Genomic DNA, 18,314 nt, shown 5'->3' with positions numbered 1-18,314 from the left:
CTATAGTATAAAAAAATAAGGTGATACTATACTAGTGTGAAACATGCAACATTTCTAGGCGCTTGTAACGACCAATTCATCCGAATGCACCCCAGTTGATTCCCACCTTTATCCCGGTCGAAAGTATGTCAAGTTCGCGCGAATCTCGCAAATGGCGCAATAAATATCCCGTCGGAATTACCCCGCGCGCTCCACATACCTCCTGAACGGTGCGAGCGCAGGGTACCATTAGAATAGAATTAAAAATAAACTCTCCTTATAGCGCTTTGCCCACTTGCAAGTATTCCAAGGATTAACTGTAAGAAAGTAGGTATAATCTGCAAAATTAGTAGTTACAACTTGTGAGTGGAAGTAGAATATGACTACCTGAAGTTGATACTGAATAGTTCTACCTGAAGCCGATCACAGATGCGTTGCCATTCCTAAAGACTGAGTTGGCCTCAGCATACATAAGTGGCAAATCCCTTCTTCAAAACATTGGATAAATTAATTAATAACGCGCGTTAATCAATCCACCTCATGTTTGATACACGGCCACGTCCATTCCACTTGCACAAGCTGTCAATCATCCGAGCATTGCCGTTTTGCATAGAAACTTGCCAGGATATAACGGGCCAAATAGACAGACGGCACTTTCTACACTTACAACCCCACGTTAGGATTCCCTGTGTAGCCATGGACACATAAAGATGAATACACAATCTTTATTTTTCTTTACGTGGGGGATACCTTCACAAGGTACCCTACGACGTGGGAGCGACGCCGGGTTATGTGGGATTTTTACCGCGCTGAAACTCCCCGGTGGTCGTTCTTAACGCTTGTAGGAGAACTTCGGGATCTCCGATGACGGTATGCGACCACCCATACCGCCTTCGTACTGGGCGGTTCGAGCTCCCACTACTGCCGCCCGCAACCCCGGAAGCTCCCTTTTAGTGCCTCTTACGACAGGCAGGGGATACCATATCCCTATTCTAGTTTCGGAACTACAGGGACAAAAGACACTCAGACCTGGAACAAGTATCCAAAATCATCATTCAGGTGTCTGTCTGATCGGGAATCGAACCCCGATCCCTTCGCATCAGATCGGTATGATGCCCGCTCTGCCAGGCACAAGAATGTACATATATTATGCAGTTAGAACCGCGATTTATGATTTCACACCTGATTTAATTAATCAGTCCTCTGCTGTTTGATGATGCGTCATACCATACCCATCTGATCGCCATGATGTACGATAATGAGTCAGCCCCATGAGAGCCACTCCAAAATATACGAGAGACACGTGTCGACTGCAACATTGCCAAGATGATGAGTTGGTTCCGATCTACGTGGACACTGCATAAGTAACACCTAACACATTGGCTAATTATAGTAATTGATGCCATCTTCAATGATATAAATGAGTGGGGGATAGAAGTGGGATTTGTAAAATATAATGGCAAAATATTTTGTCAGCATTTAAGGAAGTTTTAAAAGAATTTCAATGACTAGCATTCCTTATTCCTATGCAGATATATTTGGGTCATGGGGTTCCTTTTGGGGGTCATGGGGTTCCCTATGTGAGAAAGTTTTTTTTTCCAAGTTTGGGATCTGTGGTATCTTCATGAAGCCTCTTATTGTAGGTACCGTAAATATCCGTCAATTTATCTGTGTAATTATAGGCTTGTTTTAATTAATCTGTAATGTCATCTAGCGTCATTTCAGGACTGGACAAAAGGACTGAACCAAACAGGAAAGTTTGTTTTTGTTGAAGGTTCGTTCTTTTTAGGAATGTAAGTCAAAATTTCAATGTTCCTTAGTGAAGTCCTTCCCTAAGCACGCCTTAATGGGTATAGTAGCAGCTAGAATTGGCAAAAATGATTCCCGTGAAACTCGACGATGTAGCGACGAAGCGTGGAAATGACTGATCCCGGCTATATTTGGCCCATTGCAATACGTGTAGGTACAATGCGCTAACACGCTATATTTAGCGTTATTATTTACTTGTGTCTATTTGTGGGGCTATATTTAAAGATCTCATGATGATGCGGAATTTGGAAGTGTAACGATGGACTTCGTTTTACGTTTTTTTTATTATTGAAATAGGAAAGTAGCATGTAGTCCAGGTTATTGTATGTGGCTACGGCCGCCCATGGACGTCTGTAATCAACCCCAGATAAGACAGTGTCCTACGTGAAGTCGATCATAGTTGCTTTTCATCCCCTGAGGCTACTACTATTACAAGTAGTAGTTTTAAGGTTTAAGAACCTACTTCTAGTGTGAAATAGTTGAGTTTCTACGTCGTAGCTGCCGCTACGCTTGTTATGCTTCATAGCAGCATTTTTGATGATTTTTGCTTAGAAGAATTTGTTAAGGCTATTATTCCAACTTTTTCCATAGGGGCACGCTTCTGTGATTCGGACCGCAAATAAAAATTCTGGCCTATGCTATGTAACTAACATGTCTATAGATTGGCATAAAAAACTTCGAAATAGATTTATAACATTGATTGCTTTCGGAGAGGAACCTTTGGACCCGCCGTGTACATCATTCTAATGGCCTGTATAATTACATTTTAATTAGCCATTAACGATAAGCTAATGATTAGTTATTAGTTAGTTATTGTCGATGATAATGGGTCCACTTGTTGCAGCATGGAAGAAGTCGCTACTCAAAATTACGGAAATATTTACCCACTTTGATTCGCAAATAGATTTTCTAATATAATCAGGTTTTTATAGTCGGAAATAGCGTAGTCTTCAGACAGATAGACGAATTGTTTCTCTATGAATTAATTTTAATGTGCAAATCGTTTTAAGAACCAATTTTATTGGATTTCATATATCAAAATGTATCAAAGGAAAGAAATCGTTAACTAAAAAGTTACACGCAATAGAAATTTATGACATAATCTTGACGATTTTTTGAATAATCTTCGTTGAAATAAAGACGTGAATTTTCTTATTTATATTATATCTGTATTTATATCTGGCGCGTGGTTGGGCAATAATTCGCCAGCGGTCGGAAATCGAGGGCCCTCCCACGCAACGCTGAGAAAAGCGCGCACCGGCGGCGGCGCGTGCGCAAACTGTTATGATTCCATGATATTAATATGAACGTGATGGTGGATAGCCGAGATGTGATGAGAAACAGCGGATTAGTGGCGCAGGTTTCAGACTCTGAGACTTCGGACTTCAATAGGAAGGTCCGCAACATGCAATCTTCTATACTTAAAGCTAGTATGATCGTTAAGACTTGAGTTTAATTGAGTTTAATACTGGACTGGATAAATATGGACCTATTTGTTAAGTTTTGTTAAATTTTGATATAAACTATACGAGTAGTGTTTCAGATGATTACTTGTATTATGTTGCTATTAACCGTTCCTTCCGACTTTTGTCCAAAAAAGCTTAATCCTGTTGTAAGGTTGATGACTTTGACGTTCGGTCTGTAACTGGAAGAGTGCAAACTGTTTTGGTCACTCAATTTCTCTTTGCTATAATCTCTTTCTTAATTTGAGCTCGTATACTTTTAATGTCAGTCCATCGCCAATATATTTGCCTATACAGGTGATTACAAAGAAAGTAACGTTATTTCGGTCCAAACATTATTACGATCTAAGCATCGACGGATCGCCACGTTTTGCGTTATGGACGATGTTATTGTTATTGGCCACATTGTTTCTAGTTGTATTGGTGCAATAAAGTTGTTTGCCAAATGCTCTGTACACAATAGAGGGCTTCCTCGAGCTCTGGTGCCAATGTTTGTTGTTTATTGGCGTATTTTTGTGCCGAAAACATCGACGCTATAAATACGGCAGTCGTAAAATTTAGCGTTATTTTTAATTCGTCAAAAATTCTCGAAGTAGAACTCTGTGGGATGAAGTAGGCCGAGTGTGGTGATGCTGGCACACTGCTGACTCACTTTCAGCAACAGAGTAGCATTAATGGTATCCTAAAATGAAGGTAGTCGTTACTGTTGACTAATGAAGAGTAGGTTGACACATTTAGAGGCGGAGTGGACAGTCATCTCTGATTAGGGTTACCATCTGACTAGATTTTCGACTATTCGTGTCGACTTTGTCCAGTTTTTTTAAATAGATGATACATGAAAAGTAACTTAAATATGAGGATAGGATTTTTGAAATTATCCGGACATTTGTTATATAACTTCATCAAAATTAAATCCTAACTTTAGAAATATGGAAATTTTCACAGTCCGTATGTGATATAATCTGGAAACAGTTTCATATGTATTTAATATTAACAAAATTCTTCCAACATACATGTTCGTGTTTCATTAATATAACAACATTGTAAAAGTTTAACATCGAAGCTCGCGGTGAAGGCGCCATGTCATTAAAATTCACTAAACACGCCCCATTATAATTTACATGTGTGATTCACGCTACATTGTCGCATCAACGTTTATAAACATAGAGCTCATAATACATAGAAACGGCAGTAACATACCGTAACGTACGGTACGTTACATGTACCTTATAGGTACGAACAAAATAGTCACACGTAAATACTGGACAATATTAAGGGTTATATTCTACAAATTATGTAATTTGAAATAGTTTTTTTGATCTAAATTCCTATTGACACGATCAGACATTTTTATTGTGATACTTCTCATGATTCATTATATTTTTCATAAATAGAATAGATGTAGGTAATCTTTCCCTTGTGGTAGTTAATTTGTGATTGCCATTTCTTTCGTATATGACCATACCCTGCCCCTCAAATGACCCGCAAACCCTATTGATCAATGAGTATGTTCTTACTTCTGTGGGGAAACAACTCTAGCTGTAAGAAATAGGTACTTTTATAGGCATTTCTATTTGATGTATGATCTGTGGTCATAAACGCCGGTCGACGCGAGCTAGCGCCGGTGCAACGTGTAGAGCGACAAAAATGCTTTGGCTTTGGGCCATCGCTTAGGCGTTTACACACTGGGCGAAGTATACTTCTGTTTAAATGCAGAATAATGTGCTCGTGAGCAGTTATAAAGGTAGCACATGCTTTTGTGGTTCGACCGGCAATACTATCATGTTATAGAATAGCAGCGAAGCACTGATGTGTGCTATCTGTAGAGGGTGGTATGGAAAAGACACTTGTACGAGTTATTTATCAGGGGTAGCAACGCATCTGTAACCTGATTTATGAATTGAATCTTTCATGGTGTTGATTATAGATAGATGTACACGGGCCAAGTCCTGTCCTTAAACTATAGGGTATAGGAATAGGTAATTTTACACAATCTGTAGTCCTATAACACTGATCACCATTGAGAAAAGATTATTAAAAAAATCACGTCCTCTATATTAGTATTTAATCTATGAGAATCACATTAGATAATTATAACAAACCCACTATTTATTGCAGAGCAGTTCAAACGCCCTGTATGTTTCGGATAGCATCGATCGCGGTTCACCCGGTGTTGAATATCACTAACAAACTCATTCAATTCCTTGTTTTGGCGTTCGATCGTTTGCGGGAATATGAGAACTGCATGTAGATCGATGTCCACTTGCGTATGATGTTGGTGTCTGGTTTCTTAAACAAGTCCGAGGTGGATGAAACTATTGAAGTGACTTAGAAAGTAAATGAGGTGAAGTAAGCACATGGACATACTGTTTTTTTTTATGAGATAGCGATTGCTGCACTTAATTAAGTGTGCCATAACCGCAATCAACCTGAGGCGGCACCGATCTTAGATGGTTTGTTAAATCTGTTGACTTACGATTTATACCTATTACAGTTTTTGCTTTACTACACCTTTCAAACCTTTCAAACTATACCATAGGAGTGCTTAACATGGAAATCGAATATGCACCATTTGTAGACTTAGCTACTTCTTATTTACATGTCCTAATGTGAGGCTTTTTATGTCAAGATAAAAAAGCTATCGTGGTGTAATGATAGTGTCAACATGGCCCCAACGCAACTATTATAACAATGAACCTTTATTTACAACCTGTTTTCTGTAAATCGATAAAAGCAAATATCAATAGTTCTATTATCTAACAAATTAATCTCGAACTAATAAGAAACTAAGAAAGTAATACGCATCGTCTATTAAGAGGCCGCGCGAAGCCGCGTGCAAAACACAGTCACGCGCTATAAATAGTGCGTCTGTCAGACAGTACGGCGTCGTTAAACCATCTGGATGTTACAATAAACATCAGTTTGTAAGACGTTACGGCTTATTATAGCTTATATGCGGAAATGAACGTGGGATACGTTTTTTTGTTACAATGTAGCGTAGATGGTAGTAGAGCCCTTGAGACTCCGGGGGTACCATTGCTATACCTATGTCTAATAACAGCACTGTTAAGCGCTGCCGTGTTCTGGTTTGAAGGGTGTGGTATAGGAAACATACTTATCTGAGGTGTTTCCACTTAGTCCTCAGAGGTAGCAACGCACCTGTAGCCGACCTCAAGTAAAACTTTAATGTGTTCTGTGGTTGATTACAGATGAGTACGGGTGGCCATTTACTTCCGGATTGATTATAAACGGAAGATTTGACAGTTAATCTATGCTACGCTAAAAGCTTCGTTCGAAAATTGATTTTATAGTTATTTTATCGCATCAAAATTACCCGACGGTAAAATAGCTGATGAGTAAGTATTAGAAGGATTCCTGAACACGTAACTCCTTTCGAAGGTTACATAAACCTTCTAAGAAGTCGGTTAAATAGTACACTAAGATTTAGAGAAATGAAAATAGCAATTAGGGCTCTAGCAGACTAACGACTTTTGACGTTATTTGACTAACGATCGGCAATTAAGACCTTTTTAAAACATACATCGATCGTGCGTTCTAACCAACATTACAGGTGAATTTTTCAAATAGGCCTTCAGGGCCAAATCCGAAACTATAAGGATTAGCGAAAAATGCTGAAAGGAGTTACGAACCCGATTTTGATAAAAACTAAAACAGCATCATAACTTTTTTAAAATATCTTTTTCCCTAGCCGGGAATCGCATGTGTTCAATTTGAAAAAAAAAATACATCTGCTTATTCCACTATCTGATAGTGTTGCTTATAAGGATAAAATTCTGGGAAGTAATGTTATGTGACAAATTAAAGGAAAAGTAAAATTTTGAAGAAAATACACGTTTTTTCATACATTGGTATACTAATCCTTTAGGATTATACATCACATATGATTTATGTATAATTGTTTAGGACTAAGTATACATACACAAGTCATAACATTAAAGAATTAGTTGGTTAATCAATTAATTCTTCGTTGTTATGACCATGACATAGGGCTTCGTATGATAAAGTAATAGGTTGGCTACTTAGTTTCCACCGTTTTTAAGATTTATTTTTTTAATAAAAATAGATAACTGATTATTTAGTTAATTCTTAGCTTTCGTTGTTTACAACATCGTTTCAACGTTGAATGTGGTTTCAATATCTCCTTGTTAAGTAATCACTCGATTTTGACTCGAAAAAATCATTCTCGCAAATTGTCAACTTTACATCTGTATTAAACGAAACTCCGCGCATAGCAAGTTAAAAAACCTAATATAATGGTCCTAAAAATAACCTTAACTAAGTCGAACATAAAAATATAAATTCTTGGAGAACAAAACTTTTGCTTTCGAATGATTTAAAACATTAGGCCAAAAAAAGTGTTAATACGCGAAATGTTTAAATTAATAAATGGCGGGAACTTAACTGCCAAATTAATATGAAAAAATACGTATTTTCTTAAAATTGAGGCTTTCCCTTTAGTTTGTTATTTATCATTACTTCCCAGAATTTGATCCTTATAAGCGACCCTATCAGATAGTGGAATAATACAGACGGTGTATTTTTTTTTTCAAAATGAACTCGTTCGATTCCCGGCTAGGGAAAAATACATGTTAAAAAAGTAATGATGCAGTTTTAGTTTTTATCAAAATCGGCCTCGTAACTCCTTTCAGCATTTTTCGCTAATCCTTATAGTTTCGGATTTGGCCCTAAAGGCATGTTTGAAAAATTCACCCAGTATATAAGCGCTAGGGGCAATTACTTATGCGCGTTTGATGAAGCAACTTAACGCAAAAAATGCGACGGATTCGCCAAAAACGGTTGTCTTCGATAGCGCGCCTGAACGCGGGTAATTGTTAAACTTGATGTAGCTAGACGCAATCGCCAAAACGCGAGTCACCGATCCCAAAAGTAGCAAGTCTGCTGCAGCCGTTACGAAGATTTAGTTTAAGACCTAGTTTAAGCTTACTCAGCATCGAAACGTTCTCAGCCGCACTGTCCAGCTGACCCACATTGCACAAAATAATCTTGGCAGAACACGAGAATCACTAATTAGCCTCTCCGTGTAATTATAGTGCTAATGACCGCTTTCTCTGTTTTGTTAACGGGATATTGCACTGTGTTCACGAAATTTTGTTGGTTTTTTTTGCGCAATTTTAGCCGATGACACGGTTTGTGCTGGATACTGTCTGATAATAGATTATCTATTCTAGTTGTTTATGTAAAGTTTTAGATGTTGTAGTCTAGTGGTTTGAAATTGGCCTCTTAGTCGCGGAGTCCGAGGATCAAGTCCACGTACGCGCTTGTGATTTTTATACTTAGGTCTCTATTCCAAATTAATTATTTCTTGATTTAATGGTGAAGGAAAACATCATGAGGAGACCTTCACGAGGTTTCTTACAATAGTTCTTTGAAAGGGAAACGTCAATCGTACACACGTTTGAGATTTTTTTTAATTATGGCCGAAACCTCTCATTCTGAGAGGACACGTGTGCATCAGTAGGACAGTAATGGGTGGACGATGACGTGTAAATTTGCGTATTTAATCCTGGGTACAATCAAGTGGGCCTGGAGACCCACTATGTTACCCGAATATGGATTGGTAGAGGATGATCGTTTGGTGGCTTACAAGTTTTGACGGGTTCTACACAATTAATGCACACAATTAATGCACAATTACTGACAGCAGGAAATTTACTCCAATTTATTACAACAGCTGTTGTAGTATAAATAATAACTCCACCTACAGAACTGTAATTTACGATCGTGTGTTCAGATGCGATTTCTCCGGATATTACAATTTGCGTTTAGGAAAATGATGTAAACACTCGTTAATTTACGGTACATCTTCATTTTATGTTGCGAGCGCAGGACGGGGATATCCTTTACATCGAGAACTGAGAGTTTAATGATCGTGCAACATTAGTAGTTTCATCATTAATTTTGTGTAAACACAAGATACTAAATACAAGTAAAATAACTTGACTTTAACTGGTACACAACAAGACCTGTATTTTACTACCTGTTTTTAAGTAGAATTGAAATAATGTTTGTTATGATACAAGACTCACAAAACAATTTGTCGGTCAAAATCCGGAAGCACCACTGCCACAGAAGTTTCTGTTATACATCAACAGTGTTGAGCGTGGTTGTAATCTGCTTTAAAGGGTGTGGTAAGGGAGTGCTACTTACATGAAGAATATTAAATAATCCTTAGGGATAGCAAGGCATCTGTTAACCTCAGGAATGTACTTTAGTTCTATTTGGGGTTGATTTTCGATTTTCAAGTACGTGTGACAACATCCCATAACATTGAATGTTGTTCTGAAGCATGTTCTCGCTGATCTCTGCTTGATCTAAAGGTTGACTGGTAGAGAATGCTCATAGTATTAAGTTTGCCTTTATACCATATTTTAGGTATATGAAGAATAAATAAATAAATAAATATGAAGGTGGTAGAACCCTTTGTGGTTCGACTCCGGCAGCACCACCGCCACACCTATTTCTACCTAATAGCAGCAGTTTTAGGAGCTGCTGTGTTCCGGTTTAAAGGGTGTGGTAAGGGAGACAGACTTTTCCGAGGCGTTCCAGCTTAGTCCTCAGGGGTAGCGGCGCATCTGTGGCCGACCTTAGGTAGGAATATCAAAAGTAGTAATGTATGATTAATAAATGTTATCTATTTGTTCCAGGTGGGCCGTATCCCAGCGGATCACCCACTGGTGGGCGGACACAAGGGCCCCGTGCTGGACATAGCTTGGTGCCCGCACAACGACAATGTCATCGCTAGTGGCTCTGAAGATTGCGTCGTCAAGGTAAGAAGGATCAATTATTTTTATATGATACGACGTATGGCTTTAAATTAAGATATAGTTTACAAGTTTTGTTTCCTTATCTGTTAAACCGATTTAACCTACAAATAAGTAATATAGCGACCGACCATTTATTTTTATAATTCGCAAATTAATTAAAATGATATGTTTCATATACCTCTCTCGAATGAAAGAACATAAATTAGTACAGGTAACTTGTTGTTTTTTTTTTTTTTTTCCAGTGTTTCTTTAAGTTGGAAATCTGGAAATTCCAGAAAATTGTGTACATTTTTGTTAAGTCTCAAAAAAATCGGTTTTGTCCAAAACTAGAACAGATACCGAAGGTTCTGATTTAGCTGAAAACCAGTTTCGGTCAATATAATTTACTTAGCATAAAGGTTTTTTGACTTTGTAACTTTTGTGGTGCAGGTGTGGCAGATCCCCGATGGTGGTCTTTCCCGTACGCTGTCCGAGCCGGTGGTGGACCTGGTGTACCACCAGCGGCGGGTGGGGCTGGTGCTGTGGCACCCCACCGCGCAGAACGTGCTCCTCACCGCCGGCTCTGATAACCAGGTATCGTATGACGTATGCATGTAGTTTACTAATGTGATAATCAGCTGTTAGTCGTCACTCTGTTACTGTCCTACTGCTGGGCACGGGTCTGCTCTCGAAGTGTAAGAGTAAGCCATAATTTTGACGCACGTAACATTCAGTAATAAGAGATTTGTGCCGAGGATTGGAACTTTGTCCCCCCTAAATTGTGAGGCCGACTTTCAACCACTATGCCATCACTCACTGTGCTGTCCAATATTACAAAGGCATTCTAAAAAGGCCAATGGAATACTGTGACAAAGAGCTTAGTGTTTGGTGACCATAGTAGATTTTTTGTCAACTACAGATGATATTCGACTGGCAGCTGATGTGTTATACATCCACGCTCATATTAAAATTATCAGTAGTTGTCATGCATTTTAAGTTGTCTTGTTTGTTGGGTTATTTTAAAGTGTTTAAGTTGTCATTATTTCTTCTCTTTCCTTTATTTTATTGGTTTTTCTTTCTCTCTTTTTTGCTTTAATTTTTTCTATACTTTTATAATCCCTTCCATCTTCTTGCTAGGCTAATATCCAAGGTAGATTGGTAACAAAATACTAATTAATTCTACATTGTGTGATTATGTTATGTTGATAAATTATTTTTCATCAGGAACATATCAAAATAACAGTTTGTAAACAATCATGTATTGTTTGCAGATAGCGATCTGGAACGTGGGCACGGGCGAGGTGCTGATCAGCCTGGACTGCCACCCCGACCTCATCTACTCGGCCTGCTGGAACTGGACCGGCTCCAAGCTGCTCACCACTTGCCGCGATAAGAAGATCAGGTAAAACATTATCATATTCTGCAACTTTCTCGGGAAACTATACAGTTGAATGTATTAGCAAGCAATTACCTTCATCATCATCAACCCCATACTGTCCCACTGCTGGGCACGGGTCTCCTCCCAGAATGAGAAGGATAAGGCCATAGTCCACCGCGCTGGCCAAGTGCGTATTGGTAGACTTCACATACCTTTAACATTTTTTTTTTTATATAAATCTCTCAGGTATGCAGGTTTCCTCACGATGTTTTCCTTTACCGTTTAAGCAAGTGATAATTAATTTCTAATACGCACATAAATTTGAAAATCAGAGGTGCGTGCCTGGGATTTGAACCTCGGCCCCTTTACCTTATATTAAACTAATATTACTAAATCTTTATGTGTAAAAAAATATTTCTTAAATATTCATATTAGTTTTAAATTTTATGCACTCATTGACATCTTGTGTATTATCTATTGCTAATGCTGTAAAAACTGCAAAATTTAATTCTCACAAATGAATAGAACAACTATCTATTTTATGAATTATATTAAGGGTTAGAAATAAGTATTGGAAAAATCTAAGAAAAAAACATTAATGGGGATCTTAAAAACTCCAAGAAGTTACATCTACAATTTGAAATCTAAGTATTGTTTAAAAAGGTCAATTAATCTGGATTATTAAAAGTTAATTTAGCGTATTAACTATTTTTTACGAGTTTTGGCCATTTCCAGAATAATAGATCCGCGGAAGGGCGAAGTGGAGTCGGAGGCGATCGCGCACGAGGGTAGCAAGGCTTCGCGCGCCATCTTCCTGAAGCACGGCCTTGTCTTCACCACTGGGTAAGTTCTTTGAAAACCTCACTGCACATCGGTGACCATTGTGTCACCAACAAGGTTTTCGAGTTTAAATCTCAGCAGAAATAATAGAAATAAGTGTTAGTAAAGAATTAGGTGATTGTCCTGGACCAAGCTGGTTATGTATTTACATTTATTTGTGCAAAACTATTGTTTTTATTGTCAATTGTGTTATTAATATAATACGGGAATATGTGTTAGTCTTATAAGGGATTTCCAATTGCCATTTTTATGAACCAACATTCAACTTCAAAAAGAACAGACTTTCTAATTGAGATCGAACATAAATGGATATATAGATAGTTTTGGAATAAGACACAGATGCATTGTAATCCAATAAAAATCAGTTGGAATACCTATAAATATGTCTGTCCATTACCACACCCTTTTAAATGGAGCAGCACTTAACACTGCTCTTATTAGGCAGAATACGTTTCGATGATCCTATAGAACTTAATGCGCTAAGAGTTCTACTCCTTAAAACATAGCCTTATGGGAACAAGTCTGGTGGGCAGCAGTCTTATTTGCTGCATCGGTTAGCTGATGCATAATGAGTTATTTATAAATATACTAGTGGTGCCCGCGGCTTCGCCCGCATTTTAAAGAAATAATATGACATACATAAAACGGAAAATTTGTATCTGCATTGGAATGACAGTGGTGCCATTTGTCGAAAATTGGTCTTACCAACTCCCAATCCCTCGTGGGCTCTTGGACAATAACTTTGCTAAAGATCATCACTTGATCAAATGCATAGTTTCCGATTCTATAACTACTTACGAATTAAAAATTAATTAAAAAAATATTTTCCCACGGGCTCAAATGTGAATCTAAACCATTCTCAAGTCCCCTTGACACACACATTTCATCTAAATCAGTCCAGTCGTTTAGGAGGAGTTCAGTGACATACACACGCACATAAGAAATATATATATAAAGATTGCTGTTCCAAAGGTCTGATAATGTGTTAAATTGTAACGAAACATGTTTGTGCCCGCAGCTTCAGCCGCATGTCGGAGCGTCAGTACTCCCTGAGGACTCCAGACGCGCTGGGCGAGCCCATCGTGACGGTGGAGATCGACACCAGCAACGGCGTCATGTTCCCGCTCTACGACCCCGACACCAACCTCATCTACCTCTGCGGGAAGGGCGACTCCGTCATCAGATACTTCGAGGTTTGTCACTGGTGGCTTGTCAGAGCGTCAGTAAAGCGTCAGCCGCATGTCAGAGCGTCAGTAAAGCGTCAGTCGCATGTCGGAGCGTCAGTACTCCCTGAAAACTCCGGACTCTGTAATCAGTTACTTCGAGGTATGCCGCTGGTAACAGCTAACGTTGCGAAGCCGGTTACAATGCTTTTTGTCCCACTGTCTGGCATAGTGTAGGGAAAACCCTAGCGCTTAAGACCTAGAATATATTCTCTAATCTGATGAACTCGTAACAAAAATATTGTATTATATAGTATAATAGTATTTGAATCTTAATAACTTTTTTACAAAGTGTTAATTAAAGTTAAAGTTACGTGAAAGTGTGAAATACGTTTGATCCCTAATTAGAAATTGAATGAAATCTTTTCTCAGAATATAATACATGTATGTTAAAGAACTAAACATTTTTGCGCGACTTCGCCCATATGGGTATCGTGTACAAAGTATATCGTAAACTATATGGTAATTCATATCATAAACTATCTACTCGTATGTTAGGTACATTTGATTCAATTCCGATTAGTAGTTTTTGCGTGAAAGAGTAACAAATATAAATCCATCCTGACAAAGTTTGTATAATAACACAAATGTAAGATATTAAAAATCTTATACCTTTTCAGGTAACACCAGAACCTCCGTTCGTCCACTACATCAACACCTTCCAGACACCAGATCCGCAAAGAGGTATTTAAAATATGTTTGGCTTTTATTATGCAATTATTTCAAAATGTTTCAAGTGCAAATTATCCGAAACTTGAAAGATTTTTCAGTAAATTAAGTATGTAAATATGTGTTATTTTTATTGTAAATATGTAATTATATTTTTCATTTTAGGTATCGGTATGATGCCAAAGCGAGGCTGTGATGTAGCGACGTGCGAAATCGCCAAATTCTATCGCCTCAACAATTCGGGATTATGCCAGGTAAGGCTTGTAATTTTTAAAGCCACGAAAAATATTTGGACCAACAATAGGCCCCTGAAAAACTCCATAAATTAGTATGGTTTCCAATTTTTTGTGTGAATTTATTTCCAGATATCTATAGTTGTCCATTTTCTTATTATATTGATGGGAAGAAATAAAAATATATGTTTAAAACAAAAAAAATCCCCATGTTTTTCTAATCTTTGTGAAACAATATTTCCGCTAAATAGTGTAAATAGTTTGTATTTTTCATACCTTATACAGGTAGTACACACTGAACAATAACACAATACTGTGTATAATATACGTGTAATCACTCTTGTGGTGAATACGAGAATTGAACGAATGAATGAATTGAATGGTATATGGGGGGCATCCATTAATTATTTCAGACATTTTTAGCGATTTTTCGACTTCCATGCCCCACTCCCCCTGTTGAGATGTCGTGAGATTTGTCTCGACCCCTAAACGCCTCACGTATAAATGGACTGATATTTTGCGAAACCAACGGCAACATATATGTTACCTTATTCACAAATACATTGATTTGATTTGATTCGAATGTGCCCAGGTGGTGTCGATGACGGTGCCGCGCAAGTCGGAGCTGTTCCAGGAGGACCTGTACCCGGACACGCTGAGCGACGAGGCCAGCCTCACGGCCGACGAGTGGCTCGCCGGCGAGGACGCGGAACCCTGCACCATGTCGCTCAAGGTAACAAGCACTGACGAACGTAATGAACCGGTCATCTATTCAGTGTTATATAAGTTCAGTGACTCAACTATTCTTCTCAGTTTTTATTTACTTCGGTGCTATTTTATATGAATACCAGGTGTGAATATGTTGATATGTTGATCTACTGTAAATATATTTATGTACATTATTTTGTTTTAGTCATAATAAACATTAGGATTGTTTCATAATTTTAATTTATAGGGTGAATAAGTAAATTAACGGGTCTTAATAACCGTATATGTGTATGCACAACTTGTTAAATTTTAAAATAACCCTCTCACCAAAGATTACAAATAGCTGCAATGAACATTGTACATTTTCAACTTATTAACTTAACTTATTCACGCGTGGTACGGAAATAAGGTCAGATCCAAATCATTGGAGGATTCAACCATTCCTGTGATTTTTTATTCACTTCGGCGTTTTTATGTAGTATTATTAAAAGGGAAGGTATATGCAAAGCGCATTACAATAATAAATCCATGCAATTTGTTACCTACCAAAGACCGAAAATTGACATTTGCTATCTACGAGAAATTGTCAAAATTCGATCTGTGGTTGGATAAAACTATTAACAAAAATTCCCAAATAAAAAGCAACTCATTTTTATTTAGTCGTTTTCAAAAATAACTCTCTTTCATACGCATGATACGTATTCATTTCAGGATTAATATACATTTTAAATATTATGTTACATTTGTCATTTTTTATCTTTAAAAAAGATAAACTATTATTTAAAATAACAGCTATTGTATTGCAACGTTGTTTTTGCTTTGTGGAAATTAATCTTTTATAATTACAGCAAGGTAAGTTGTGTATACCTCTAATGATGTTACAACTAATATTAATAAAAATGTATGGAATTTAAACTATATTTACAATTCTACTTTACTAAGTATCGCCCAAATCATGATTAAGATTGTATTACTATTATTAACATAAGGTAATCTTGAATTGTGTGATACTTTTGGAGTCTTTAACTATTTTGGAAATCGTAAATCTTTGATTTCAAAATGTGTATAAGTATCAGAATTGTCATCTTTTAAAATTTTATGATGATATATGTTATGTTAATTTATTGTCTTCAAATCTCGAGTAATATTATGTCATCTTACGTTTATATTTTGTTTTCCTTATAAATTTAATTTCAATAATAATAATTTAAGAAATATTATGAACAGGTGCAAACTATTTATAAACTACGACATTGATATGACTAGAGCACTAAATGACAACTCTGATGCTTCTATACCCCTAATACTGTTTGATGGTACGCCCTGGCTGAACCTCAGAGCTTCCGTGAGTTCTCGAGCGCCACTGGAACTGTGTCGACCATTCTGTTGGCTTCATCCTCTCACTCTGTCTAACTTGTTTTTGTGTGTTGTGTTCTTATTAACTTTGATGTTTTTGAATGATAGTGATTTTGATGTTACTAATTTAGCGGATTCTTAGACATGTTACTTTTGTATTGTTTAACTCTTCATTTAACATTTGAATTTAAATTTTGTAGTTATGGGAAAATTAAATTTATGGGCAGATTTTTTCTGTATTTCCTCTTTTTTAAATGTTTCTTTGGGATTTTTTGTCTAATATTATTTGTACATCATCTCCCTTTTCATTTTGTGGTCGATGTTACATTAAGAGATAATTTTTATCTCGTACTTAATTTTACTTAGTTTTTAAGTAATTGAAGATATAATTACTTGTAAATTATATAAGAATTTAAAAAAAATTTAACGTCTACTTATCACCTCACATACATATTATTATAATAAAAATGTCCTCGTATCGTCATAACCAATACCAAAAACAATATTCATAAGTAAAAATCGAGTATCACCCCGCCGATATCCGGCAACGTCGAGCCAACAGTAGCGTGCACAGTACTAGCGTAGGGCTGCCACCAAACAGGAGCGCGCGCTGGTGGTGCAGGGCGGGTACGTGGCGGGCCGCGCGCACACGCTCACGGTCACCAAGCGGAACGCGCTCGCCACGCCGCGCGACAAGGACCGCGAGCGTGCGGAGCGCGCCGAGCGCGACAAGGACGCACGATCGCCCACGCCGCGCACCGAGCGGGCCGAGCGCGGCGAGCACGCCGGCACCCCTGGCACGCCAGCGTCCGCCACGCCGCCGCCAGCTATCACCGCCGTTATCGTAAGTATCGCGTTCCATATTGCGATACCTTAATTCGCAAATCAGCCACTTCACTTTTTGTTAAAATGATTTTTTTTATTTTGTTTGATTTCGTTTAAGGCCATTTTTATTTTGTTTGATTTCGTTTAAGGCCATTTACTATCAACATAAATAAATAAAAAGAACATTTTGACATAAAGTGGAGTTGGCTGATTTGCGAATTAAGGTATGGATTGTTTTTTTTATATAATATAGGAGTAGCAGACGAGCGTGCAGTCCACCTCATAGTAAGTGGCTACTGCCGCCCATGGACATCTGTAATCAACCCCAGATAGGATTAGATATTCCTACCTAAGGTCGGCCACAGATGCGCCGCTACTCCTGAGGACTAAGCTGGAACGCCTCGGAAAACTATGAGTCCCTTACCACACCCTTCAAACCAGAACACAGCAGCGCTTAACACTGTTGTTATAAGGCAGAAATAGGTGTCGCGGTGGTGCCGCCGGTGTCGAACCACAAAGGGTTCTACTATCTTCAAATATGTAGAGAATAATTACTGACTATCAATTATTAAACTTAATCAGGTCCCATAATCACGTTTTAATATTTTGATAAAGAATATACAAGTGTGTATTTGAGTTATGCAGTTATAGAGTCCATTCACAATTCATGATTTAATGTGAAACGAAATTTTGTGGAAGTGTAATTTAAATTGAATTCTCGTGGTTAAATGTAACATATAACCAAAATAGTTTTATTATTTTTTTTAGTATATTAAAACTACAAAACCGAATATTAATTACACTTGTAACGCTCTACAGAATAGGGCCTCTCCAGAATAGTCTCTCGGCGGCATATCGCGCAAACAAACGGGTGCCGAAAGCCCGCTAAGCCACGCCCTAAACTTTTATAATGCCGCGCGGCGCTTTCTTTAATATAAAATCGTAGTCAGACGTGTTCCAGCAACCGTTGAGTGTGCATTTATTTAGACTTAGTCAGACCTCATATGTGTCACACTATATTTTTGTGTAGCACATAATTAATTATT

The 18,314-nt window shown here is 37.7% G+C and overlaps 1 protein-coding gene across 3 annotated transcripts in view; it reads left to right on the top strand.

The window, feature by feature from the left end:
• coro (protein coronin) overlaps positions 1-18,314 on the top strand; it is a 28,390-nt gene that overhangs the window by 6,617 nt on the left and 3,459 nt on the right. For 2 of the 3 annotated variants that reach the window (XM_073078018.1, XM_073078020.1), the window contains 9 exons: positions 9,938-10,060; positions 10,487-10,630; positions 11,308-11,438; positions 12,150-12,257; positions 13,273-13,447; positions 14,098-14,161; positions 14,312-14,400; positions 14,972-15,112; positions 17,045-17,287. In XM_073078018.1, coding sequence (XP_072934119.1) covers positions 9,938-10,060; positions 10,487-10,630; positions 11,308-11,438; positions 12,150-12,257; positions 13,273-13,447; positions 14,098-14,161; positions 14,312-14,400; positions 14,972-15,112; positions 17,045-17,287 — 1,218 coding nt within the window. The remainder of the gene's footprint in view (positions 1-9,937; positions 10,061-10,486; positions 10,631-11,307; positions 11,439-12,149; positions 12,258-13,272; positions 13,448-14,097; positions 14,162-14,311; positions 14,401-14,971; positions 15,113-17,044; positions 17,288-18,314) is intronic. The other variant, XM_073078019.1, reaches the window with a different exon arrangement.

This window comes from Epargyreus clarus, unplaced genomic scaffold, assembly GCF_041222505.1.
Source record: "Epargyreus clarus isolate Ecla_fem2 unplaced genomic scaffold, WU_Ecla_fem_2.2 ptg000012l, whole genome shotgun sequence".
NCBI lineage: Eukaryota > Metazoa > Arthropoda > Insecta > Lepidoptera > Hesperiidae > Epargyreus > Epargyreus clarus.
This window is presented reverse-complemented; position numbering and strand designations above follow the sequence as displayed.